The sequence below is a fragment of the Filicampus tigris genome, chromosome 7 (assembly GCF_054856515.1).
Source record: "Filicampus tigris isolate MCC_2025a chromosome 7, RoL_Ftig_1.0, whole genome shotgun sequence".
NCBI classification, from domain to species: Eukaryota; Metazoa; Chordata; class Actinopteri; order Syngnathiformes; family Syngnathidae; genus Filicampus; species Filicampus tigris.
Genome location: NC_141223.1, coordinates 8,090,950 through 8,118,657, shown reverse-complemented (window position 1 = coordinate 8,118,657; position 27,708 = coordinate 8,090,950). Strand labels below are relative to the sequence as shown.

The 27,708-nt window shown below is 42.5% G+C and overlaps 1 protein-coding gene across 2 annotated transcripts in view; it reads right to left on the bottom strand.

The window, feature by feature from the left end:
• Positions 1-145: 145 nt before the first annotated feature.
• The window catches only part of grm5b (glutamate receptor, metabotropic 5b), a 47,647-nt gene continuing 20,084 nt past the window's right edge, over positions 146-27,708 (bottom strand). For both annotated transcript variants that reach the window (XM_086035098.1, XM_086035099.1), the window contains exons 7-18: positions 19,159-19,394; positions 17,934-18,055; positions 16,380-16,504; positions 16,076-16,244; positions 15,369-15,495; positions 12,767-12,884; positions 12,102-12,288; positions 11,775-11,933; positions 11,412-11,537; positions 10,798-10,980; positions 9,741-9,907; positions 146-8,465 (exon numbers count right to left, since the gene is read on the bottom strand). In XM_086035098.1, the coding sequence (XP_085891224.1) occupies positions 7,358-8,465; positions 9,741-9,907; positions 10,798-10,980; positions 11,412-11,537; positions 11,775-11,933; positions 12,102-12,288; positions 12,767-12,884; positions 15,369-15,495; positions 16,076-16,244; positions 16,380-16,504; positions 17,934-18,055; positions 19,159-19,394 (2,827 nt within the window). In that variant the 3' untranslated portion in view covers positions 146-7,357. The remainder of the gene's footprint in view (positions 8,466-9,740; positions 9,908-10,797; positions 10,981-11,411; positions 11,538-11,774; positions 11,934-12,101; positions 12,289-12,766; positions 12,885-15,368; positions 15,496-16,075; positions 16,245-16,379; positions 16,505-17,933; positions 18,056-19,158; positions 19,395-27,708) is intronic.

Below are 27,708 nucleotides of genomic sequence, written 5' to 3'. Positions count from 1 at the left end.
ACCTATCAAGCCACCCATGTAAAATGAATTGAATCCCTACTTTAATTTGGGTTGGAGTAATATTTTGGACAGGCCAAGTGCTTTGATCCTACATGTGGAGCGTGTTGCGAGCTGTGCAGAAGCGCAGAGTGACTCACAGCAACGGCACAATGTGAGGACACTTTATTGTCGAAGAAAACCGTTTCATGTCAGTTTGTTGTATTATAGAACAATCTAAAGCAATTAGGCTCTAAAAATGTCAAATATGCTTGAAGCACACATCCCACACAATCAGACCAGTGCGAATCAATTCCCTGCTCTACAAAGCCACTTAGAAATATACTGTAATTTTCATACAGCTATGATCATATAGTCTCAACATTTCACACTTTACAAATCCAAGGGGATATATGAAATAGATAACTAAATACAGTATTTAAATATAAATCCATCTCGCAGTGTCACAGACATAGAGCATCAAATTACATTCTACATTTCTGTCAACAGAAAAAAATACAAATAAATCGAAATGACAAAGCTTAAAAAACATTCCTAAAAATGAATCCTCGGAATATCAAATGGCCAATGGTGAATATACAATACAAGATTTCCATAAATAAACAATAGATTTAAATTGTTTTCATACACGTACAGCAAATTCTGCAAAATACATAAAGTACATGATTTTTCACAGCGGATGGTTTGTAAATCTTGCTCCAATGAGAAACATAGCACTTTAAATGGGGGGGGGGGTTGAAGTTGTTCAAAATTGGCACTGTGTGGATAACTTCATCTTAAGAACACAGAAGAGAAAAAGAACACCAGAGTCTGAGGATATGAACTTGACACTTGATGTGCTTTCTGAATATCAAATAGCAGAGAGCAGTTATTATTACCATTTATTTCAGTAACAGTCATTTTGGTCCAGTGCTGGGTATATGCGATAACGTTTTGCACTATTCGCATTCAGGATTACTATGCGTTTCTTCAAGTAACCAACCATTATTCCACTCCATCAAAATGAAGCCCCAACTAACAAACTCAGCCACTTTATTTAAAAGAAGATGTGCTTTGCTGCTCTCTTCACACCCACATGTGAGTTTTGTAGAAAAAAGAAAAAAATACAAGACATTTGCAGACAAGCTTGTAGAAATGAACGCCTTGACTACCTGTGATGAAGTTGATACGCTCCAGTGAGCAACAACGTGTAAACATCACTTTCTAAAGACAACATTCATATTCTTATTAGTAGCTCGAACAATGACAATCTCATCACATTCGAAAGCGCTCAAACGACTGGACGTTTGTGCTCAAAGCAACAGCTATTTAGCATTCGTTTGATGACATGGATATTCCTTTCCCATTAGCTCTCATTTCACACCTTCCTTTGCTTGTTATACCTTAAAAGGGAAGTCAACCCAAACACATTTTTTTCAAGAATATGTTCTATGCAAGCCCACTAGATGAAACAAGACATTTTGATGAATTATGCGTTTGTGAAATAAGAGTTAATCCACCCGTTTTTAGCCATCTCTGGGAGCGGCCATTTTGTCACTTCTGTCGACAGAAAATGACATCACAACTGCGCAGGTAACGCCCAATCACGGCTGACCTGTTTTCTGAAACTGAACCGTGATTGGTCGTTACCTGAGCAGTTGTGATGTCATTTTCAGTCGACAGAAGTGGCAAAATAGCTGCCCCCTGAGATGGCTAAAAATGTGTGGATTTAGATTCCGCTGCTTAATTAATATTCCATAAACTCAATATTAATCAGAATGCTGTGTTTCAACTAGTGGGGCTGCTCGGAACATATTCTTGAAAAAAATGTGTTTGGGTTGATTTCCTCTTAAAACAGAGACATTAGCCTCGGGTTACAAATGACCAGATTTACAAACGGATCAGTTCAAGCATCAAATTTTCCCCAAAAAAACTTACCTTTGTTAATGCACTTTTTACAATTTGTGAACCGTCTTGGTATGAACGTGTAGTTGTGCTTTTACTCGCGCTGGGGTACTGCATTAAAAATTGTCATCATTGTGAAAAGGTCACAAGGGCTCAAGAACACCTCAGAAAGCCACTGTCAGTTCACAGAGTTTGTCACTACATCTACAAACGCGAGTTAAAACTCAACCATGAAAAGCGAAAGCCATGCTGTATATCAGCAACAACCAGAACTCCACTGGCTTCTCTGAGCCCGAGTTCATCTCAGATGCACTAACACAAAGTGGGAAAATGTGCCATGGTCTGACGAATCCACATTTCAAATTGGTTGCTGTTGGAAATAATGGATGTCGTGTCCTCCGGGCCAAATTGGAAAAGGACCATTCAAATTGCTCTCGGCACAAAGTTCAAAACTCAGAATCTGTGAGGGTATGTGGGTGTGTTAGTGCCCATTGGACATCTGTGATGATGACCGATAATGCTGAAAGGTACATCCAGGTTTTGAAGCAACTTAATATTGTGTTTGTTCAATATTAGTGAAGCAACAAAATCCACCTGTTTTTCGCCATCTCCGATAACGACCAATCATAGCTCAGCTTCAGAAAACAGGTGAGCCGTGATTGGTCATTATCCGAGCCCTGAGGGTCTGTGATGTCATTTTCAGTTGACAGAAGTGACAAAATGGCCGCCCCCTGATATGGCTAAAAATGGGTGCGTTTTGCTGCTTAACTCCTATTTCATATTAGTCATATTGCCTTGTTTCAACTAGTGGGCCTGATTAGAAAATACAATACAATTTTATTGATATTTTGGGTTGACTTCCGCTTAAAGATGAATGACAGATTAAATAAAGGGGCCTTCCGACTATGCTTAGTCCGTCTGTTTAAAAAATGTCCCCGTCATTCGTCAACTCTCAGCAAAACGGGCATCCATCAGTGAGGGATAGACGGACCGGTCCGTCACATAGATATTCCGTCCCGGCTCTGAACATTAACATATATAACCTGCGGCTAAATTGCAGTAAAAGTGAGCTTCAGTCAGTTAAAAAGCAAAATAATGGTTAGCAGCTGTATCCTGTACACAAAATACAAAAATACTGTGGTTGGCACATTTAAGACAAGCAGGCTTCACCGTCTCTGCCCTGGATTGCACTCAGCCTCTGTCTTGCAAAGGCAAACATGTAGGCAGCCTTTACCTATTTAATATTCAGGGCAACACTGGTCAGTCTTTGTGTGTTCAGTCTTTTCCCTGCACTTCCAATTAAATGCCTTTCCGCCTCTGTCTGCGCACAAAAATTCTTCGGTCAGTCATATTGAAATACTTCTTGATCATAAACACCCCGCGTGTGTTTTGAAACACATGGGAAGCAATTCACGAGTTCTATTGCTGCAGTCCAGGAAACGGATACGTTGAATCTGGATGTACCCCAACTGCACAAAGATCCTTTGACATCATACAAGAGCAAGACTAAAATATACTTTATGAACTATGTTGGTTGTACCGCATATCTCCATTGGACCATTTTGCCGCCTTAGCCGATTCTGTTTGTTGTCAGAACTGCTGAACGAAGCAAACGCTGGAACAGTGCGGTTGGGGTTGGATTTGCAGGATAACTTGCAAAGAAATATAATACAACTATGCTAAAACGAAAAAAAAAACGTACAATACAGCTGAAGAGGGGAAATGTGTAGAAACCGTCTTCTTGGATATCAACCAGTCAAAATTGCACAAGTAGGGTAAATCTTTGTTTTCTCTCATAAACCATTGAAACGGACCTCAGTCTCTTGAAAAGCTGATTTGGCTGATTTTTTTTTTTTTTTTTTTTTTTTTTCCAGGACCAACCCCAATTATCTTATTTTATAAAAACGCAAGTGCCAGTTACTTCACCGTCATCATTTGGTTTACTTAAACCAGGGTTGTCCGACCCTGATTCTCGAGGGCCCCTATCAAGCATATTTTGGATCAGCAAGCTTTGGAAGCCTTGTAACCATCTTGATGATTTGAATCAGGTGTGTTGGAGGAGAGAGAACACGTTTGATGGGAGCCCTCGAGGACCGGAGTTGGACACCCCTTGTCTAAACCAAGTGAGGGCAATCACCCCCATCTTGCCAGTTTTGTGTTGTCTAGTCTTTGCATCCGATATGGGTGCATTGATTGAGCTATAACGTGGCATGTATTGTATACTTTGTCCCTCTCCCTTGTCGCTGTAGGTCATTTTATTTGCTTGTTTTGAGGCTGAAGTACGATATTTCCAACATCCAAGCAGTCTCAAATGCAGCAGACTGTAGACGCCGGTGGGTTGAAAGAAAATACATCTTTCAGCGTGCACCGCTGTTAAGGAAAAAAAAAAAAAAAAATAGTAATGGAAATAACCGGGTCGTACAGTAAACACATACGGGTTGTTCGAGTTAACTCACTTAAATAACCTCCGCATAACCAGCAATTGATTCTCATTCAGCACGGTTGGACGTGGCCAATTATAAAAGCGGAGGAACTGTCATTATGTTAGATTACAACCCTGCGTTGTTTGCTTTTTAAACAGCGTTGTTGATAAAACAGCCTCGCGCTCCTGCTCACCATCAACGATTGGGCTAAAAGCAAACAGTTTCAGATTGCATAACCGAGAGATTGTTTTCCCGTGATCAGCAGATGAGGGCTTTTGGATTAAAAGTACCTACAAGGATTATCAATCCAATTCTTTGGAGTGCAGTTACAAAGATAAGTCGTGCTACAGTTTTATTGGTGGCACATGATGAGCGCATCATATGTTGGGAAAATCAGTCTTTAAGCAAAGGACATTTGATTTCCTTCCAAAATGATGATCCTTTGATTCATTTGAATTTTCTTTCTGATCAATCACATGATTTTTCATACAGGCGGAGACACAGAGTCCCTGTAGGACAGGGGTGCTCACACTTTTTCAGCATGCGAGCTTATAAAATGACCAAGTCAAAATGATCTATTGGGTAGGGTATGATTTGATTTTTTTATAGCGGGTAGGTCCTACCCGCTACAAAAATGCAAAACATATATTTATTTTCAAATATATTGCGGATTCTTTATACGTACGATCTACCTTGCATAATCGCGTGAGCCAATATTGCACAACACAATTAACTATGAACATCTATTTTTTTATTTTTTTTTCTGTCACGCGATCCACGTATTGAGCACCCCTGCTGTAGGACTTTTATTTTTATTTTTTTTTTTTTTCTGTCTTTGTCTGCTGAGGCAGCACACAGTTCCACCCGAGGGGCCGATAACCGAGCAAAGGGCTGAAACGAGTGCGCCATTCTCTCGGTTCGCACATTCCGAACAGTCAGTGTCAGGAGCATGTAAACCAGCACACCACCACAACAGCACTGTCTAATTGCCCGGTCATGCTCTGTCTGTACCGGCGGTAAAAAAAATAATAATAACAATAATAACGACGATGATGATGATGATGATGATGATGATGATGCACAGACTGAAATGAATGGTCCTGTTTTTTTCCTCTGCATCATTTTCAAATAATCGTCATAAACCGACAGCATTTTTCGGAGTAAATAAGTGTGGCTTTTGCTCAAAAGTACATTTCCGGCGATTCTGTCTTGAAACAATGCCATCCAAGTAGAGACAATCAATGTCACAAAATTACATCTCCATCTCACACACGCAGCGATTACAGAAAAAGGGATTCAAAATACACAAGCCATTGTATCACCTTGGGCGGATTTTCCGGAAACACAAGGGCGTTTGGCTAAGCGTGCTCCTTGGAAAACTACCCCCAGAGAATGCAAAAGTAAGTCTTTCTTAAAAGTGATTAGAAAAACCACTTATGGGTACTATTGCTTTTACAACGAGAAGAGCAAAATGATTACATTTAAAATATCAAAATACAATATAAAGACTTTCACGTGTACTTTTTTTTTGTTTTGCGTTTAGGAAACCGCATATTTACCAACAATGCTCGTAAGGTAGCCTCACACGAAACCCTTTGGCACATCTGAAATAAATGAAATGTGAATTGGTGAGCGGTAGCACAGTTTCTGGAGTCCCACTGGTTCATGACGTGTTTTTTTTTTTCCTTTGTTGATGTGCAAATCTTTGTAAATGTTATCTGTGAAATTTTCTTTCCAAGTACAGTTCTTTCATGTCGAGCATTAATCCTGATGGTGGGAACAGGTAGAACACCAGCTACTCTCGCTAGGTGAAATAGCTAACAGATTCTGTCTTTGCTGCAAAGCAACACACACTCAATTTAGTTGAATGAACAAACAAATGTAAAGATTAAGAACAGGAAAAAAAACCCTGATGAATTAAGCTCAATTAAATCAATTAAATTAATCATATTATTGCTTCACAGTCTTTATGTTTTGATGTAATGTTGCCAGGCAACAAGAAGAGACTTGATATGCCCGTGTCTTTGAAGTCATTTTGCATTGACCAAAATGTGAAACTGACAACGCTTCGATTTTTTAAAAAAAATTATAATTGGCCTGAAGTGCTTTCTACTAACATGCGCACGGCAGAGAGGAGGATTTATCAAAGCTTCTCTCCCACTGACGCGAGGGAATAATTTCAAGTTTGCACCTGTGCCGCTGACGGACAGAAGCTAACGATGTGAACTTTTTCCCCAAAGACATGGAAGCAAAGCTAATGAATTCGGTCAAATATTACGAAGGACGGCGAGTGACGCCGGTGCCCCTGCTGTCGCATTGTATGCAAATTCTCTATGAGACTGAAATGAAGCATAACGTTGCTAATAAGCGCTGAGGTCAGATTTGAGTCAATCAGCCACACGAATTGACGTTGTCGAATGAAAGTTTTGGTTGAGTCGCCTTCCCTGCCTTCTGGTACAGAAAGTTTTGGTGCCGAACCCCTCAAGAATCAAGTGAAACAGAGTAACAGTTTTGACGGCTGGCGTAATAAAAAAAACAAACAAAAAAAAAAAGACGCTCATGTGCAAAGCAACAAACCGCAGCTGCGCGTTAAAACAATGAACTTCTGCGGCCCGTGACTCCAGAAATATTTACAGTTTTACTTCTTGTGCGCAGACTGTGCGTGTTTGACTGCTGTACAGTTTATGTGCCCTTTGGGAGCTTTTAGTTGGTCCACAAGCTTTGCCCGTTTCTCCTTAAGACAAATAAAACGCACCCACGGAGGCCTACGTACTGTACATGGACACGTACCACGGGTGCACGATCGCTATCTCTAATTAGCTGACAGCCGTGTTAGCGTAAGGCCACAACCTAAACCTAATACATATTTTCAAAACCACAGATTTGCGCCGTGGCCGTTTCCCTTTCTGAGGTGCGGAACGTCACTATGAAAACATGATCTCACCGCACGCATGTAAACACGACGTTTTCACATCCTCGTGTGGGATGAACGGATTTCAGTCCAGCCATCCGCTTTTCTTGACCGGCTCCTCCTCCTCTGCGTCCTTTCCGCCTCACAGTGAAGAGGAACTCTGGCTGTAGTTTCTGAGATGTAGTCGACTGTACCTGGGCGAGGGAGGCGACGGGGGAGGGTGGGAGGGCACCGGGGGGAGACACAGATCTATATCAGACGCAGCCGAGCTACTGCTCGATGCCAGGGAGTCCCGGAAGGGCGACGGGGGAGTCAAAGCAATAAGCTCCTCCTCCAATTCCACCCTCCCCAGCGGGGAGTCCGTGAGGCGGGTGACCAAGCCACCTCGCATGGGGGAGGGGCAAGGGGAGGACTCGGGGTGAGGAGGTAGCAGAGGGTAAGGCGAATGTGGGAGTGGGACAGGGTGAACGGGGCAGCCAACCCGGCGCCCCAGGCTGGACTCGGAGGGGGGGTGGGGCTGGACCTCAGCGTAGGTGGTGAGGACAGGAGGCGCGTGGCTCTCACGAGGAAGTAGATAGGGGTCGGCGGGGTGCGGCGCCGGTGGCGAGTGTTTGTGCCCGTGGGGGTGCGTCGGCGAGGACAACAGCATCATTGTGTTGAGCTCGCTGATGTTAGCGGTAAAGCGGTTCACCACACAGCTGATCTGATCCATCAGGTTGCTTTGGCACGCCACCGGGCGACCCTCCAGGACGATCAGGCGACCGTCGCTCCCGGCCGCGCCCGAGCCGCTGCTGCTGGCACGGCCATAACTGCTGCCGCTGCTCCGGCTGCAGGTGCTGCTGGGATACTTGGCCCCGCCCGCCATCGGTGGCTCCTCCTCCAAACCGGCGGCGAGCCTGTGGCTCACCGTGCTGACCGGGGAGGGCGTTTGCGGCCGATAGCTGAGGGAGTACCTCTCCTCCGCTTCCGATAGGTCGTACAGGTTCTTGTCGGCGCCCGTGTCGCTTTGAGAGGGTAGGGACGAAATGGAGGGCAGGGAGGGCAGGGACGGAAGGGAGGGCAGGGGCATGTGCGGAGGCAGGTCGGCCCCTCCGCAGTAGCGCTCCTCGGATGTCTTGGAGAAGGGCTTGATGACCGCGGTCTGATTGTTCTCCTTCTTCTTGATGTGGAAGGACAGACGCTGCCACAGGTGGTTCCCGTGCGAACTGTTGCGCTCGGTCTGGGCCCAAGACACCGACTTGCCGTTTGAGCTGGAAAACAAGGGTCGATTTGAGACTCGAGATGGGAACGAGATAAAAAGATGCGCCTACAGTATTGAGACAGTGACAGCAACAAGGAATCGCCAAAGCAAACGGAATGGGATTTTTATCAAAAAACGTCAACGGTGCAGAACGGCATTTTAAAGAGCCGAACGTGGAAATGCGCCGCGGAGGTTGCCAGAAAATGTATCAAATCGTTAGCGTAAACAAATACAAATACGCGCATGTACTCAGATGGACTTCCTAAGTATTTTCTCTTTGTATTTTGAACCGACCCGATGGCTCTTTTTCTATTCTCCACTATTCTCCCCTTTTTAAATCGGCCACATTCTGTCCCCCGCACTCGCCTCTTCTTTCTCTGATCCTTTTGTCTGATTAATTAGCGTGATTAATGTATAGCGGAATTCTGGATAAAGAACTCACCTTTCCCCAAGGATACGCACGGCTTGTAATAGATTGACATAAGTATGCTGTCGCCGCATGCCGCTCACTAATTGCACGTTGACCTCTAAAAAAGGAAGTGGGGAGGAATCGGTCAACGGCAGCTTGACTTTTGTTGTATTTTTTGAATACATCTTTAATATTGATTGCAATGGTCACTGAAGCAAACAACGCCCTTCAAAAAAAAAAAATCTAATTTCAGCGTCTGTTTCTTTGTGGGGGAAAAAAAAAAAAAAAAAAATCACTTTCTCGTATCTCTTGGCTTTCTGTCTGTACACGTCTACGTGACAGCGTCAAAAAATAAAAAATGAAAAGAGGGCCCAAATTGATGAAGATGTACAGAGGGGACTGCGAAAAAGGCAGAGGCAAGCGCTCATGACATTTCTCATCAGGGCCCGAGCGAAATCTTGCTTGGCAAGCCGAGCGAGCCCCGATGTAACGGGCAGACAATTGAGACCGCTCTCTTTTCAACCCTTTTCAGTGGCTGCCCGTCATTGACTTGGTGTATTTGATCATTTGCTTATTGCCTTGGATGACAAGAGGATGGCTTGAAGAGTGGTGAAAATGTCCGCCGCACGACATGCCATTTATTTTCTCTTTTCTCCCTCTCTCCCTGTCCCATTCATCTCTTTGTGAAGGCGCTCCGATGCGGCTCCCCGATTTGCCCCCTTTCTTCCCCTTCCACTCAATTCATTCCCATCTCCGTCTTTGCCGCGTCCCCATTAGCCAATTGTCTGCGGTCCGTGTTAGGGTCGCAAGAACAATCGAACAGGGGGCTTCAGTAAATCGATCTTTCGGAGGGCTCAAACGCCCGCCCGCGCTTACCTGAGAGTCTCAGCGGTGGAGCCTCTGCGTTTCCACAGGTTAACCAGACTGGAGGAGCGGCTAGCGGCTGAGGAGGATTTGCCGTCGCCCACGTGCATGCGCACCACTGTACTGGTAGTAAAGGCACTGCGCACGTTTCGCTCCGGTTTGGCCAGGATGATGTACACCTTTGATGACAGAGAGTCAAATATACGTTACGCTTTAAGTGTTGCGCTGTTGCGTCTTTCTAGCCTTAAAGCCGAGAGAGCGCACACGTCATTTTCTTTTTATTGTTTGATTAGCGATCTCTTAACCGGTAAAATGCGCCAGAATATACACGCGATGGTGTCGTAAGCCCGCGGGGGGATGTTCCGGAATTCTTGAGGCTCATAATGGCGGTCGCCCGTCTCATCGCGGGAGCTCTGAAATGAGTAGCGGCAGTGATATAGACGACGCGCTTGTGGACTTTGAACCAGCAGAACCAGTCCAACGTGATATATGTTTAAGATATATGTTTGTAGACAATGACAATATCGATGTCTTTGTAACAGAAAAGAGAACGGTAATTTCCACTCGTTTTTTTTCTTTTAATTAAAAGTAGTGCTTCTCTTGCACTGACACTTTATTTTTCTTTGATTGAAACAGTAGATATGAATAAACTCGGGCCTGTGTGCAAGCCACATGTCTAAGCTCTTTAATTCTTTCGGAATTATGTTTCTGTCTGCTACAGGGGCTGAGATGTCAATTATTTTGTAGGTGGTGAATTTCTGGGAGAACTTCAGGTTTTCAAGGGTAACGCCAAAGACGACCTTAGGTTTTGTGGAGCTGTTGAGCCAGGCGCTTTAGGCTTTAATGGCTTCATTCTACGATGCAAAACAAAGATTAGCATTGTACCTGTTCATAGGCCGGTACATGAAACTGAAAAGTTTTGGTTTCAATTCATTGTTTCCGTTTTGGGGTTTTTCACGTGGTTGTCATCGTGTACCGCACTTTCTGTACTACGGAGTACCGCTGTCAAAAATTGTACTGCAAAAAGGTCAAGGGTGTCAAATATGTGAGAAGTTACTCATCAACTTACCTTTGGTACGAACATGCAGCAAAGGGCCACTGTGGCGCTGAGGCTGACACTGAAGCACATGGTGATTATTTTGTAATTGGAGCCAAAGTAGATGGGAACAAAGGCCAGCCAAATAATGCAGGTGGTGTACATGGTAAAGGCAATGTACTTCGCCTCATTGAAATTAGCAGGAACGTTGCGGGTCTTGAAGAGAAACACAAGCATGGATAAATAGCTTGTTGTTATTACTCAGTTGATTTTGCCTTAACGGAGACACATTTGTTAAGTCGGGACAATCAACTCTGGCAAATGCTGCTGTTCGTTGTACATTAGGTATGATGGTGATCAAAAAATCACATTTTCTTTACCGGCCGTGGTTAAACACACAACAGCGTTTCAATCCTTTCCATCGGGCTATGTGAGTTTTCTCATAACAGTTCAAACAGTACTTCAAACTAACTTAGCTCCGACTCCGCCATTCATTTTTAGTTCATAAGTTCCAAGTGTTAAATGCTTATTATTCCACTAAATCACATTTCATCCGAAATGATAAAAAAAAAAAAAAAAGCAGCCAAGTCATCCAAAATGTTATTCGGCTGTGCAAAATGTAGGCGGAGGGATGGACCAGGTATTACCTTGAAGGCATAGAAGGTGCAGCTGAGAATGAGCAGGCCATTGTAGCCCAGAGGAGCAACCACACCCAAGTTAGTGGTGTTGCATATGAGGTTGACTTGACGAATGCTGGGGTAGTCATGGATCACCTGTGTGGACGGATGAAACCAGGAAGCTTTTTTGATTGATCTTTTAATACCTAAAAAAAGTGCGATAAATGTGAAAACTATCCTCGTTATTATTACCGTTACATTGGAAATCAGACAATTGTCTTGGTGTGGTGGCTGTTGTGTGCGGTCATGCAAGTGTCAAGACTTGGGCCTAACTATTTAGAAGAAGGCGGGGGGGGAAAAAAAAAAAAAAACAACAGAATGGACCGCACTGACCTGGGGTGGCTCCATGAGGAAGAGCGCTACAATGATGCTGAGCTGCAGCAGTATGAGCAGGAAGGCAATGACGAGCTGAGCGCAGGCGGACATGAAACGAGGCTTCTTTGTACAAATCTTCTTCTTGCTACCTGCCAGGATCCGTGCGATGCGGTTGGTCTATAAGCGGAATGCAGGTATTATAAAGTCCTTCCTGAGATGATGTCCACGCACATTTTCACCCTTTTGCCCTGCGTTGTTTATTCCTGCCCAGCTACCTCATGATCAGCCTATGCCATACGCGAGAGGTGGTTTTGACCGAGGCGGGGGTGTGGAATGAATCCTCACCTTGGTGACCAAAGCAGAGTAGCTCATGGCAGGTGACAAGCCAATTCCCAGGCGTTGGAGGTAGCAATGGATGACATGTGGTTTGGCGATGAGGCTGAACGTACACAGGTACCCCAGGCAGATACCTGCCAGTATTATGTAGCAGAGCTCCCTGCTGGAGGATTTCACCACTGGAGTGTCCCTGAACCTAAACAGAAGGATGGGATAAAGGCAGTTCCGCTAATTACAATGCTTTACCATTCACGCATATTCTACAGATATTGAGTAGGGTACGTATGTTTCGATAGAATTTATTGTTAGCTTGTAGGGATGTAACGATTCACTCAAGCCCCGATTTGATTCGATTTTCAGTTCCTGATTTTCGATTTTCCTGATGTTTGGCGACAAAAGCATAAATTTGATCTACGCATTTGAAATGTGCTATGCACCTGGAATGAAAAAAACGTTTCAAGGCAACATTTCCTAGATGGATTCCATCGACTCGATTTTCGATTAATCGATTCGATTTTTCGATCAATTTTACGGGGCGAATCAATTTTAAATCGATTTTCGATTAATCGTTACATCCCTAGTACCTTTTATGTTTCCTCTGATTTTACAACAGATTAGAGTGACATTTTTTAACAGAACAGTGCACAGGGCATATTGTCAGAGATACGTGTTACCTAATGAAGACTGCGGTGACAAAGAATGTGGCCATGAGCCCAAGGCAGGCAAATACCACAGCAGCGATGGGTTCGGGGTCTCCCCATCGTAAGTACTCCACCGGGATTGGATCACATCCTGGTTGAAGTGGAAACATTTTTTTTTTGTTTTCGCATCGATTCGGAAGGGAAGCAAAGAGACAAACTTTAAGCATGAATTGCTGTGAAAATATCATCTCCCTTTTTCCATCATATTTTGTAGGCCTTTCTTTCTTGCACTTTGTTCCCAAACTCTGTCGTCACTTGAGCTTGATTATCAGCAGTGCCGTGCGAAGAGGGGCCATTAATTAAAGGGGCAGCTGTAATTATGGTCATTCTGCATGGTTGCTGAAATTACCCACCTAGTCTCAAGCTACAGTTGTGTGAAGCAGCTGCATACGTCAGTCAATTTGTTTTCTTGCGCTTTCATGCTTGCGCATATTTCCAGTCGCTCACACTATGAGTAAGCCAGTGAAAGATCAATCAAGCTCTTTCAGTAAATACTTATTAAATAAAATAAGGTTCATTAACGAGAATAGCTTTGAACGGCCCGAGCGACAAATCTGGCAACGGATGCCGTTTACTGTATGGAGTGAATGTTACACAGTGCTTGTACGATACATCACTACAACATGAATGTAGCTAAAACAGAGAACGACAAAGTGTTTTGTGCCTCAAGGCTTTTGTTGCCTAAATCAATTTTGTATATTCACAAACTGCCCGGATGACAAACGGCACCTCCAAATCTATGAAAATGCTTGTCAGTCAGAAGAGGTTGGATTTCGGCCTCTGGGTCATGACCAGACCAAAAGTCTACTAGCGGGCGAGTTTTTAATACATGCTTGTGAATTTTTTTTTCTCCACCTTTTGCGGAAAGACAGAAACTGAACAGTCGCTAAAAAGACTCATTTCCAGGCTTGAACCACAGACATAAAATAGCATTTGAGGAATTCAAAAAGAAGCTTTTGCGGGGCTACGTCAATACTGCATACGATTTAAAACTTCAAACGCATCCAAACTTTGGGAATCTGGAACTTCGCTGACCACAGAAGAACCTCAAAGCTCGAAACTAATCCTCTCTTTCTTCTTATTTCACTATCCCTGCCTATTGCTTCTGTTAGACTCAATTTACCTCCTTCTCTTCCATTCTCTGCTTTATTTTTAAAGCGGAAGTCAACCCAAAGGTCTTCTTCACAATAATATGTTCCATGCGCCTTCTCTAGTCTAAACATGGCATTCTGATTAACATTGCGGTTGTGGAATATCAGTTAAGCAGTCACATTTTAGCCATCTGAGGGGGCGGCCATTTTGTCACTTCTGTCAACTGAAAATGACATCACAGTTGCTCAGGGCTCAGGTAACGACCAATCACGGCTCACCTGTTTTCTGAAGCTGAGCTATAATTGGTCGTTATCTGAGCCCTGAGGGTGTGTGATGTCATTTTCAGGTGACAGGAGTGACAAAATGGCCGCCCGCAGAGATGACTAAAAACGGGTGGATTTCTTATATTCCACAAACACAATATTAGAATTCTGTGTTTGAACTAGTGGGCCTGCATTGAACATATTCTTTAAAAAAAAATGTTTGGGTTGACTTCCGCTTTAACTCGTATTCCACAAACGCAATATCAACCAGAATGTCTTGTTTGGACTAGTGGGCCTCCATAGACCATATTGTTGTAAAGAAAATATTTTGGTTTGACTTCCACTTTAAGTTGACTTGGACTTTTCACGACTGTATTTTGTTGTTTTGTTCTTAATTGTCTCCGACAATCTTATATTTATTTTAGCACGGAGAGGCCAGGTACTTGAATAACGAGTGAAGAATGGACGTCACACGTTTTGCGGGCCTTTGCCTTTCAAAGGCTATTGCATGCAAACGACAAACTATACACCAGATGTCAAAGTTACACCATGTCACGCTCACGGACCGATTTTGACTGCACGGGGCTTTTAAAATCCACACTCATCTCTAGTAATGTAGCTAAACGAGGTAACCTAAATATTAGTAACATACAGTACAATTCCACATCCATGTGCACAATAACCACGTGGCCAGTGAATACTGTAGCACGACGGGGGGGAGGGGCGGGGGGGGGTGGGGGGTCGGGACACAAAACCCCTAATGACACCATCCTTTGTGTTTATCTTTTATTCTGTGAAATATGCCTGCTCCATTAAGTGAGGAGGCTTCCGTCTCTGCCATTGAGGCTCAATTTGAATTTTCAGCAGGATTCTATTCATGTTTTAATCATTGCATGGCAAGCGGCATAATGAGCTGCTGAAAGAACAACAAAGCAATATTCGTTCGCTTTGAAAGCGGCGGAGTCGAAATGCATTTTCGCCGCAGCCGCAATGTGTTTGCATTGAGAGCCGTTCTTGATGGAGAATAATTAAAACACCGGTGATCGCGTTGGCAGCAAATTAAAAGAACCGGGCGGCAGTGGAGGGCGGCGAACATAGAATAATATAAAGTCATGGCTCACTGCACCAGCAATAAAATGTTGATTCAATTACAGGGAATGCCGTTTATCTGTTACATCTGCAACATTGCAAAATACGGACGCTCAAACGCAGAGACTAACCTGTGAGGTCATGAGTGGGCCAGGAGCCCAGGTCGCAAGCTCGGCAGGTATACTCATCAAACACAAACTCATTTTCTTTACAGGGAGTGCAGGTCCAGCAACAACTCACCTCACCTTTACGGATCACCTTGAAAAGAAGCAAAATAGGGTCCTGTTACTGTATCACTACTGTTTATGTCAACTAGGGTTGGGCACCAGGAACAGAGTGGAACCGGGACCGGCGCTTTGGTTCTGCTGGAATCGTTCAGGTTTAAAAATGTCGGTGTCACATTTCGATTCCTAAGCCGCTCAAAACAAACAAAGTACCAATCGTGTGCGCACGGCGCGGGGCAATCGTCAGACAGCGACTAAGTACAACCAATAGGAAATGAGTGTGCGGTTCTCCACAATAAAGCTGTCTTGTGAATTCAAGATCATTGGTTTGATATTAATATAGTTGTCCAAAATATCCATTGAGAAAATCAAAGGAAAATCCCCAAAAAGAAAAAGAATCGGAATCGGGAATCGTTCGGAATCGAATCGAGGAACCGGAATCGCCCAAATTCAAACGATGCCCAACCCTAATGTCAACACACAGGCCAGTTCAATTCCAACCAGCTATACATATACGGCATGCGGTATATTTCTTTGCTAAAAAGTCATTGCAGTACACATATAATTGATCAATTCTTTTAACCAATCTTAGCCTTCATTGATTGCTGCGTTACCTTAATCTGCCCTTTCTCGCAGGGTTCACTGCAAACTGACTTGATGACAACATCTTTGCTTGACCAGATTTCGTCATCGTCTATTTTCAATCCACGGTTGTCCCAGCTGCCCACGTTAATGTAATCATAGTAGTCCTTTCCCATCTTCTTGAAATTCATGATTTCATATCTGAAGACAAAAGCATGGAGATGCGCGTCGCCATCGTCAAACCCGCCATACACATCTTCCGCTTGGAGACACATTTTACGTTGCCTTTGCAAATGAACAGGCACCAAAGTTCAGGACATTTCACTTGAATAATACCTGCCGGGCGAGTCTCCATTCTCATCGAAGAGGATTCCCTCCCCGGATACTCCAGTAAAGTTAGTTTTCATTAGGAAGTCCAACAGTGTGGCGCCATCAATAGGCCTCATGGCATCGCACAGGCCCTTCAAATGCGACAATGGTCAAATGTCTTCATTTACGGCCCGATTAACAGATAGAGAAGCCTCATTTTATGAAAGAGCTACACAAAAATGTTACATTCCTGCGGGCAGAATATATTTTGCATAAAGCTACACTCCGATGCCCTTAGCACGTTAAGTCAGTAAAATAATGGCGTCAAAAAAATCGAGGCAAACAGTATTTTTTTTTTTTTTTGCAGCGTTTGCTTAAAAGCACTGCCCGCCCAAATGTATTGGACAAGTGAGGTGAAATCCTAGATTATTCTTATTGACTAAAAAGCATTTGGGGTGGACATGAAAGGATTAATATGAGACAAGAGATCAATATTTCAGCTTTTTGTACCAGGTTTTTTTTCCATGCGCACATTTGGAGAAACTAAATTAGCAATAACATCAGGATGGAGAGAAGCATTGTTGATATGATCTCATCGTGCTTGAAATTTATGGTGGACTAACTACGGGCAGCATGTACGAAAATTCGACTGTTGAGCGTACTCTTAGCATGCTAACATCTTTTCACCTCCCGAATGAGGAAAATGTGTGAGAGTTGTGCTTAAACCCAAACACTTTTTTTTACTAATATCTTCTATGCATGCTCACGGGTTGAATTAAAACATTCTGGTTGATATTGTGTTTGTGGAATAAGAGTTATTCCACACGATTTTAGCCATCTCAGGGGGCGGACATTTTGTTACTTCTGTCGACTGAAAATGACATCACGCTTGCTCAGGGCTCAGATAACGACCAATCACGGCTCAACTGTTTTCTGAAGCTGAGCCATGATTGGTCGTTATGTGAGCCCTGAGCAACTGTGATGTCATTTTCAGTCGACAGAAGTGACAAAATGGCTGCCCCCCGAGATGGCGAAAAACACGTGGATTTTGCTGCTTAACTCATATTCCACAAACGCAATATTAATCAGAATGCCTTGTTTCAACTAGTGGACCTGCATAGAACATATTCTTGAAAAAAAAATATTTGGGTTGACTTCCACTTGAAGTCCCCATTTTTTCTTTTTGCTGGTGTGCTGCAGCCTGCTAAATTGCCAAGAGAATTATTAAAATTGTCAACGACAAAAATCATTTTGCTTGCTGCGGTTTCCAATGTGGTTTTTTTTTTTTCCCTTAAAAAGTCTAAAGGAATGGTTACTGTATATTTTTTACACCGTTTATTTTGTATTCAGAATAAAAATGACAACACTCTGAGTGCACGTTTCTGTAACGTGTTGACATTCACTTTAGCAATAACACCATTTTGATCACTATAATTGTAATGGGAAACTTTCATACAGTTTCATCTCTACATGCATGCATCCACAACTGCCTTAGCTACTCAGTCAGTTGTATGCCTCCATCATCATCATCATCATCATCATCATCATCATCATCATCATCATCATCAGAGCAGCACCTACCTGATAGCCTGGGCACAGTGCCCGTTGCATGTTATGCAGGCCATATGCCATTGAATAAATGGCATTGATGACAAACCCCATCTTAGTGTCCTGCGCATACTGCTGCCGGAGAGATTCTCGCTCTGCACAAGTGGGGAAGGGGTGGGGTTGGTTTGAAGAATAATTTAAAGAGGAAGGCAATAACTCTTGATTTAACATCACCCTCTGTATTTTGTATGTAAAGCAACAAGGTTTCCCTTTTCCAACATCAAAGACCGCGCGGCTGCCTCACGTTGCTTCTCAGGATCTCATTTCTGCCATTTCTGCCTCCTGTTCATTTGGATTTCACATCCCATTTCATTAGAATACAGGAGACGCGATCCCTTTGAAGTTGTGCACCCACAGTATTTTGCCTATGAATGCAGCCGGTGAAACAGAGAGGAATGGGAGGAGCACAAAGAAATATAGGGGGGCTGCTGCCAGAGCCATAAAGGATCTCTATCTGCGGTAAACCACTGAGCTGTATGTATCTAAAAGGCCTGGATAATAGTGCGCATGTGAGCAGCCGGTGTTTTTATGTGTTTTATGACCAGCTATTTGCAAAGCGAACGTCTTATTCCTAATATTGCCAAACCAAAACAACATTAGCAAATTTTGACTGTGAACACATATATCGTCGCTGTCATGTGAAAAACACTTGTGTCCATTTTTTTCAATTTTCTTATTTTTACATGAATGGCGTTTCTACGTTACAGACATCGCATTAACGTGAAAATATATATTTTTTTTTTTCCAAAAATTGGACACACGTGTTTTTCACAGGGCAGCGACGATATATGAGTTCAGTTGGACTCACCAGACGGATGCCTGCTTAAAATTAGAGGCGGACCAGCCTTTATAAACGGGTACTATTTGTCCCCACCGGGAAAAAAAGCGAGTGACGGACGGCGGAAGAGTACCCACGCTGCAGACGGACGACAAATAATGGCCGCTCAATTTTTAGCTTCTTGTACAAACTAATAAGATGCAAAACGAGCAGCGAGCATTCCTGCCTTGAATATGATAGTTTGATAGAAGCATTGATTTCGCAATGTCTTTACTATTGTGAGTGTAGTATAACTACAAAAGTGAATTGGAGTGCAAAAAAACCCCTCTAAGGCACATTATTTCCTACTAGCCGTCCCAATGATTGCGTTTTTTTCTGATCGCGAATTAATAAAGAGACTGAGGAATATTACATACTTACTGCTACAGGTGCGATTGTACTTGTTGTTTTCCTGTGGGTGGCCCTTCAGTCGACAGTGGAAGCGATGTTGCCAAAATTCTGTGAACCAGGGGTTCCTGAGGTTGTTGTCAGGGCGCAGTTTGAGGTAGTAGTCGTCAAACCACTTGACGTCAGCAGACTGAAGCTTTATCGTTATGCCACCGGCGGCTTCCTTCACGTAGCCATCTGTCACGTCATACCTGTCCGCCCATCCGTCACTGACAAGGCACAACAGATTGACAAATTCCTCAGAATACTTTGGCATATCGAGGAAGTTATTCTTCTAAGTATAATTCATGCGTGCATGTAACTATTGTATGCTTCCTGCTATTGTAGATAGCACACTCAAACGGCGGATACCTCTGACAATGTATAAACTATCATCAATAGTAAAATCAATAAGTGAAAGGCTACACACCTCGGTCGTATTGACACTCCTTATGCTGACATTATAAAAGGTACTCCATTACAGCCACCAGGCCATGTCATGAAGGATTTGGGAACAGGGAAACGTGGCCAGTGGATAAATCCAACAAACCTGTCGTGGGTGGTCTTCAATCCACCCTTAAATTACGCACATTGCAACGCCATTGACAGTACAGCCTCTCACATAGCAAAATTTTGTTTGAATTGAAGTCGACAGACGGAGATATGAAATTTGACAGTTTGTCTCCCAGCTTGAGCTTAGCGAGGGCAAATGTTTGCTCGGGGGAAGAAAAAAAAAAAAAATACCAAAGATATGCAGTAAGTGCCTGTTTATAGCACCGCGCGGGTCAGCTGCCGCAGGATGTCATTGCTGTGTTATGCTTAAAACAATCTAATTGATGAGTCGATGAACAGCACGTCAACCACGTTTCGGTACTCCATTATTTTTCTCTATATTATCTCAAATTTGCATCACTTTGTGATATGACCTAAACTCTTCCCAAATACAAGGAGAGAACACAGATTGTCCTCATACTTTGCCGCAGTTTGTGGTATTTTGTGAATATTTGGGTTGACTGTTATTTTTTTTTTTAAACAAAATCACACGACCATAAAAAGATAGTATTGATTTGATACGTGATGCCGGTTACAAAGTGTAGATTTCATGACCCACAGGTGTTCAAATTACACTCACACTATGGAACTGTGTGGGCGGTGTTTCAATAAGAGGGCTTCGTAAGAGCTCAACAGTGTATTGGAGAAGGATTACTACAAGCCACGCTTTTACACTACATCATGGATGTCAAAAGTCCGGCCCAGGGGCCAAATGCGGCCCCCGCGGTCACATTTTATCCGGCCCGCACCCTCTGTCAAAGAATGAATAACGTCTGTCCCGTAGCCCCGTTGACGTTGATGTTGACGCGTATGAAATACACTCTAAAAGCAATTTTCGATTTACACACAAGAGGGCAGCAGCCCTGTGTTTTGTCCAACCCTGTGTGACCCTTTCCGGACAGTTTCCAAAATGGCGACGACGAATAAAAAAGGGAAAGTCGACAGCGAGGGCCGACAATTGAAGGAAAAGGTGTGAAGTGGACTATTTTCCACTGAACTACACAACAACTGCATCTGCCTCATTTGGAAGGAGACTCTTATCTATTTCCCTGTTTTTAAATCTAAAAGTTCACTGAAGATTTATTTTCAACAATATGCCATGTTTCAAATTAACCGTGGCCTGTGCTGCTGAATATGATATACCCTATCCGTATATTTTATATATTTCATTGTCATTGAATTAAAATGTTAAGAGAACATTTAATTGCCATTTGTTATTGATATTTGAAGTGTAATTTGCACTGGTGAATACTTATTTCCCTATTTCAAATCATAAAATTCACTTTTGCCAGTGATATGCCATGTTTCAAAGGGACCAAACAGACATGTTTAAGAATCTTGAAATTTAAATGAAAAAGTGATAAACAAAAGGCACAATGGTTTGCTAAAATGTGCTGGGATTTGTTGGTGTTCCCAAAAAAAAAAAAAAAAAAAGAGTGTCAGGCTAAATGGTCGTCCCCCCTCATTTTCACCTCACCAAATCTGTCCCTCTTTGCAAAACGTTTGGACACCCCTGCACTACACGTATTTGCGTGAGGCATAAATACTGATCAGAGATTAGGTTGATACTAGCTCGATCAAAATGACTGATGCTAATGACGTTCTGGTTCTCCTCTTCCCACCTCCCTCGGTCTAGGACCCAAGGGCTGTTGCCATGGTTCTCAGCCCACGCTCAACCAACTGTCTGTACTTCATGTCTCATAAAAAAAAAAAAAAAAACACACTGGTTTTAAGTAATATATGTGTGCACAAACATATTCACCTCTCATACACTTTTGTGTTCGCTCTAAAGTAAACATGAGGTGCCAAATATGGAAATGTGATGTGCAGAATAGTACATTTTGTCAATTATAATCCACACAAGCTGCAGCACAACCTTGACAATATTGGAAGCCCTTCAGCGGGCATTTTCCATTCCATCCTTAAAGAATAAAAGTCAAAGAAGCTGTATAATCCATTTGCAAATTGTTAATTTGCATTTGATTACTGAACATCCATCTCAAGCCTGAAGTATTTGACTAACGTGGCAAAGCATCGTCGCACCATCAATCAAGGCAAACTCTGCATATTTCATCTCAGCTAACATTCAAGTGCACCTCTTTTGGGATGGGAAATGTACACTTTGATGAATTGCTTCACTTTCACCTAAATCATGTTGTGCTTAAAAGTAACACGGTTACAAATTGCGCACGTGCACCCGTCTATGAAAATAGAGCCCAACGTGTTCATTAGTGCGTTTGTAGTAGCAATGTGAAGAAACTGTACTGCATCATACTGAAATTTGTTCCTAATATTTTGATTCTATGTAACTCAGGGAGATCATTTCAATTCCAATGGGGAAAACTTACTGGGCAATGAACTAAAACAACAAAGCTGCATACGACGATAGCGGTGAGATCAGTATGATGATGAAAATAACATCATGTTAGAAACACTTTATGCCCCGGGCTCTGATAGAATACTCTTGACTGACGCCTTTTTCTTCTTTTTTTTTTTTTTTTTTTTACTTCACACATGAGGGAAGTGTCATTTTGAAATTTGGCCCGGCAGATATTGTATTAAGTGAGGTAATATAACATCAGTCTAACAATGATCTCTTTCCGAGACACTCCTTAATCTTCATCACCACGGTGGCCTTTGGCTCCCTCGCTTACTTATCCTCTCATCTCTGCTTGCCAAACGCTTCCCAGATATTCACTTCCCCTACCCTTACACTCTGTCTTGTTTCATTGAGGGACCACCATCTGCTCAAACTCCAAGTCATGTACTTGACTTTTAAAGGGACTGTTGTAGTCTGCGACTCGACTGAAGGTGAATTTAAATAGTGTAAGTAATGCGATCATTTTGAGCAGGGGCGGAGCCATGGATGGGCCTGTGTGTGCACAGGCATTGCACACACATTGACAGACTGCCCACCCAGTGAGACACAGGAAAAAATATATACTTTTAATTTTTTTGTCAATTATTATTTCTATTTTATTGAATATTAAGAATGATAGAATTGTGGTTGTCTAAGATCTGAACTTATTATTCCGATTGTCATTTTACTTGAATGAAGGATGTGTCGGGAGTGAGAGAAATATTCAGGCCCACCCTGATTTTTCAAGGCCCACCCATTAGCCACATTCTGGCTCCGCCCCTGATTTCGAGAAGTCATTTCCCACCATTTTAATCAAAGGAAGAACAAACACAGATGTCAAATGACTTTTGACCTTTTCCAAGTTGAAAATAGCCCTACTCACATACCCAATAGTACAGTATGTATAGGAGTATTACTTAATTTAAGACACAGATGTTTGTACTTTCTATTATAGTAATGATGCAATATGTTCAATTTTATTGATTCTTTTATTTTTAATGTCTTCATTCTCTGTTATTCAAGCCTTTAAGAAAATATTCTGTGTAGTTAGTTGTTTGGTCCCGCTGCCGCTAGTAGCGGACAGACTAGCCAAAGCTAGCGACATGTGGCTAATCCCTGTAGCACATGCTGGTTGCAACACCCTGTTTTGACCAGTCTGTTTTGGTGAGAAATGTTTTTCCGTCCAAAACCTAAAATGCCCTCTGCGCCATTTTCGGCAGCCGATTTATAAATTTGTGCCGCCCCAGCTGACCCAGTGTCTGTACTGTGGGTAGATTGTGACAAGATAATGATGGACGAGCGGGTGCCTTAGACGAAGCAGTCTGAAACACGCTTTACATGCTGCCAATAATTACAGGTTAAAGCTGCGCGACACAAAAATCACATGTTTGACAGCAGGGATTAGCATGGAGCTAATGCTTCGTAACAACACATCCAATTTATCACCCACAGAATCATGTGTGTGTGTGCGCGCGCAGGCTCACGTTCAAGCACGGGCGTGTGTGTCCAAGAGAGAACTCGGCAACTCCACGGAAAATTAGCTGTGTGTAAATCTGGACTTGAATTGCTCTCGCCCACATCTCAGTGGTACCACACGCCACAGAGAGAGCCTTCATCTTTTTCTCTCTGCCTTCACTAAATACCCAAACATGCTCCTCTCTGCGCTGCAACTTTGGCCCAAACAGGGTCCATTACATTTGTCCACAGTTATATTTCTTTTTGAAAGAAAGGTTAAAATTATGTAAGGATAGAGCTGGGGCTCAGAAAAGTAGGACGGGGGGGGGGGGGGATTTGGTGGTGAAGAGCTTTAATTGCCATGGTAGACAAGTAAAGATCCTTATCTGTCCATCTTTTCCAAACATTGTCCCTCAAATTCTATTTTCTTGCTTTCAGTCTCGGTGGTTGCTATAGTAACAAGCTGTGCGGGGGCTGTGATACAGCACACGTACTGTATCACTGAGCTCACCAAGAGAGAGAGAGATAGCGAAAGGAAGAAGGCTAAAAAGAGTGAGATGATTGGGTGACCGGGCGTCGTTTGCTCACTTCATTTTGTCGCTAAACATCCGCGTGTCACTTTTTCATTTAAACTTTTCCAAACCGTGGCTCGAATCCAACCGACATGAACGCGGTGAGCCAAAGATTTGCATGCAAATCAGGTTTCATTTCTGTTTGATTAAACTATTGCCCAGGAGAATACCTAGATTAAGACACTAACGGGAATCTTCAATGCATTACTAATGCCTAAAACGTTCACAGAACCACAGGATTGAAAAAAAAGTTTGAAAAGCCTTTACAATTAAGTGGTTGAGGGTCGAGCTACTTTACAAGCAAGCAAACATGGCACTCATTTTCATTTAGCAGTTAAAATCGTAATGAGGGAAGAAGTAAGCGTGAAGCAGAAGAGGATGATAAAGATTTTTTTATACAACTCTTTCCCACAGACAGCCCAGTCTGCTTTTTTTTGGTGTGTTTTTCCGATATCTTTATGTTCTTACCGCCTTTGTCCTGTTTTGCTTTCATTTCCGACGATTGCAACTGATAGAGGATTTCCAAGGCCGCGCGTACAATACTGATGTTCTGATACATCCGACACTAAATCGCACCAATATACAGCTCAGTGAAGCTCAGTTAATGTGGAAGTGACCGCATTTTGGTAAAAACGGTTAATACTTTTAAAAGGCAGTAACCACCTTTTGTGTGCTCATATTTCCCATCTTACACTGTCTGCTCTCTCTCAGGGGCATCACAGTTCATATTTCATTTAATTACCTTTTTTCCGAGTTCAATGTCTAGGCTAAATTAGGGGTCAATTAATTTCTCATTCAGGAGCAGCATGGCCAAGCAAGACACTTGGTTAGGTAGCCTTTCAAATGTCTGATGAATGAGGTGAGGAAATTACAAGATATGAGATAAAAGGAAGACAGGAAGTAATTCAATAGAATAACTACAAAGAACCAACATAGTAAAGAGAATATTTGCGCCCTATCTTTTTCTATATAAATCCACATATGATGATTTACTAATATTAAGGGCTATTGATATTTGGAATGTTAAGAAACATTACATACTATACAATATTACAACATGAAAAAGGAGAGGCATGTGTATGCATACTGTAACTGCTATATTTATATATTTAAAAAAAAAAAAGATAACTTGCAGCTGTGTTCACATTTGAATAGTTTGAATTTTTAAGCAAAATGAATCACTTTGTTGAATTGCAATGCATAATTATGTGCAGAAAAACAATAAACTGAGTTCCCAAAAGACTGAAAACACAAAGGATGTTTGATTGGGACAACAGTGGGTCTGAGTTGCACATCATTATTTACGGAACAAATACTAGCGCCATTCCTTTTCACTCATTTCTGACTATTTTTTCCCTCTTGCTTCATCCATCCATCTCCATCCATTACTGCAATTCAAATTCACAGAAATGCAACTACTGGAGTGCTGTAAGAGGAAGGAACATTACCTGGGATGATTAGATGTGCAATTTCAAGAAAACGTATGTAAAGCCTTTGAAATGACCCGTTTTTCTGCGTAAATTGGTCATAAAATATCATGTGATAAGTCCCAAGTGAAAGTTGAGTGAAATTTGATATGACTCACCGCAGCCGGACTAAACGGGTCTCCTTTTAGAACCCAGAAGCTGTCAAAAAGCCTCGCGGGGGACAACGGGAAATGGAAGCCTCACCGTGGCCATAGACGAAAGACGATTACATAGACCGAAAAAAATACGCTCCACCTATGCTCAGTCCGTCTATTTTTTTGAAGTTTCCAGTCTATCATTTATCACCTACAAAATGGGCGTCCGTCATAGTCAGAGAGATCGAGAGAGAGAGACCGGTCCGTCAGGTAGGCGGAATGCCCAGCTCTGACTATTTGGATTACAAATAAATGTTGATAAGCATTCATCTATATTTTATCTAGACGTCACCAGAGTTAAATGACACAAGTGAGGCATAGTTACCAATTTTGGACAGAAGAACGAGTTCCTCTATCAAACATCCCCTCAGGTTAAACTTGGAGAGTGGAAACAGTGAACGGTACTTGTGGAGAGAGCCAGAGGAAAGTAAAATGTCAAAAAGAGAGTAGCAGGGGGAGAAAGAGGAGGACACATGGACAGAATGGGAACAAGAAAGAAAGCCCTGTGGGCAAGAAGAATTCTTTCATATTTGGTTGAGTTGCTTTTGATGTGCAATTTCATCCAAACTGACAGCTTAAGCTCGAAGTCAAGGTAGGTTGTAGTGTGAAGACTACAGAATACTGACAGAATCATTTGATATGTGTTTGACACTTGACACCAAAGATCTCAGAGGTTTTGTTGCATGAATTACTTCCTCTTTCAAATTCACAGAAACACACCTTGGCCGGACTGGTCCATTGGGTAAATTCAGAAGTGGCCGTGTCATTCGGTCAGTCATACTTCTGTCATTATTTCACGCCGGCCGGTTGTTGTTGGCGTCAATAACGGACTTACTACGTCACAAACATGCACAAAAAAACAACAACAACAACAAAAACACTGGCACAAACACACACCGTAGTGATTGGTGAAATAAAAACAGTATGGGACAATATCATTGCAGTCTGTGGGACCAAAAGATATACAACACTGCTGGCTCTAGTCTGCTTGTGCCGCACCGGCACGTGACGTAGGAAATAGAACAAGACAGATATCGCCGGCATCTTTTATTGGCTAGACTTAGCAGCTAATTATACTACAAAAAATGATATTGTAAAACAAGGTGCACATTTTCAGCCAGTGATAAGCCACGGTACTAAAATGTTATAGTCATCCTATACACACCACCATGTTTAATTCTTTGAAAAAGACAGAATACTTGTGTGTACTGTACAGGGCAGTTAGATGGATGCACACCATGTTGCTCTACATCCGCTAACAATGCCATTTTGAATGAAAATGTCAAAGCTCCAGCTATAACGACCACCCCGCAAAATACGTCTCAATCGTGGCGTGTCCACCGCGATTACGGAGCGTAGTGGGGCTCAACATCCATTTTAGAGTGCAAGTTGCTGGAAAATAGTCCCGCTCAAATGCAAGACGGTGATCACATGTACAATTCCCTACAAACTGATCTTGACAAGATCTTACAGGAGAACATTTTATTTGATCATTTCAGCACAAAATCAAGCTAAATGAAAGGAAGTTAATCCGTTTATTTGTTCATTCACGACCATTACTAAAAATGATCCCAGCTGTCCAATTGTCAATCGCAGATGCTGACGCAGAGAAACACAAAAGTTTACTAACACAATCACACCTATGGGCAACTTGGAGTTTTTCCAGTGAAATGTTGTAAATGTATGTGTCCGTCTGGTGTATGTATGAAGAGTTTCTAGAGGTACTTCACACACAGACCAAGTATTGATCTCACAACCTGATACAGCACCACAGGGAGATCCTTCACTCACCACACAGACCCGGCGTACTTGATGAAAAATGTCTTCTCCATCTATCACACATTGCTACCTATTCCCCCGCGTTTGACAATAAACACTTCTGTTAAGCAACGAAAAGAAATGAGTGCTAATATACTTGGTACATCACACCGTCGATCCATTTGTCTCGGATTAAAATGCACACAACAGAACTTGTTATAACCATG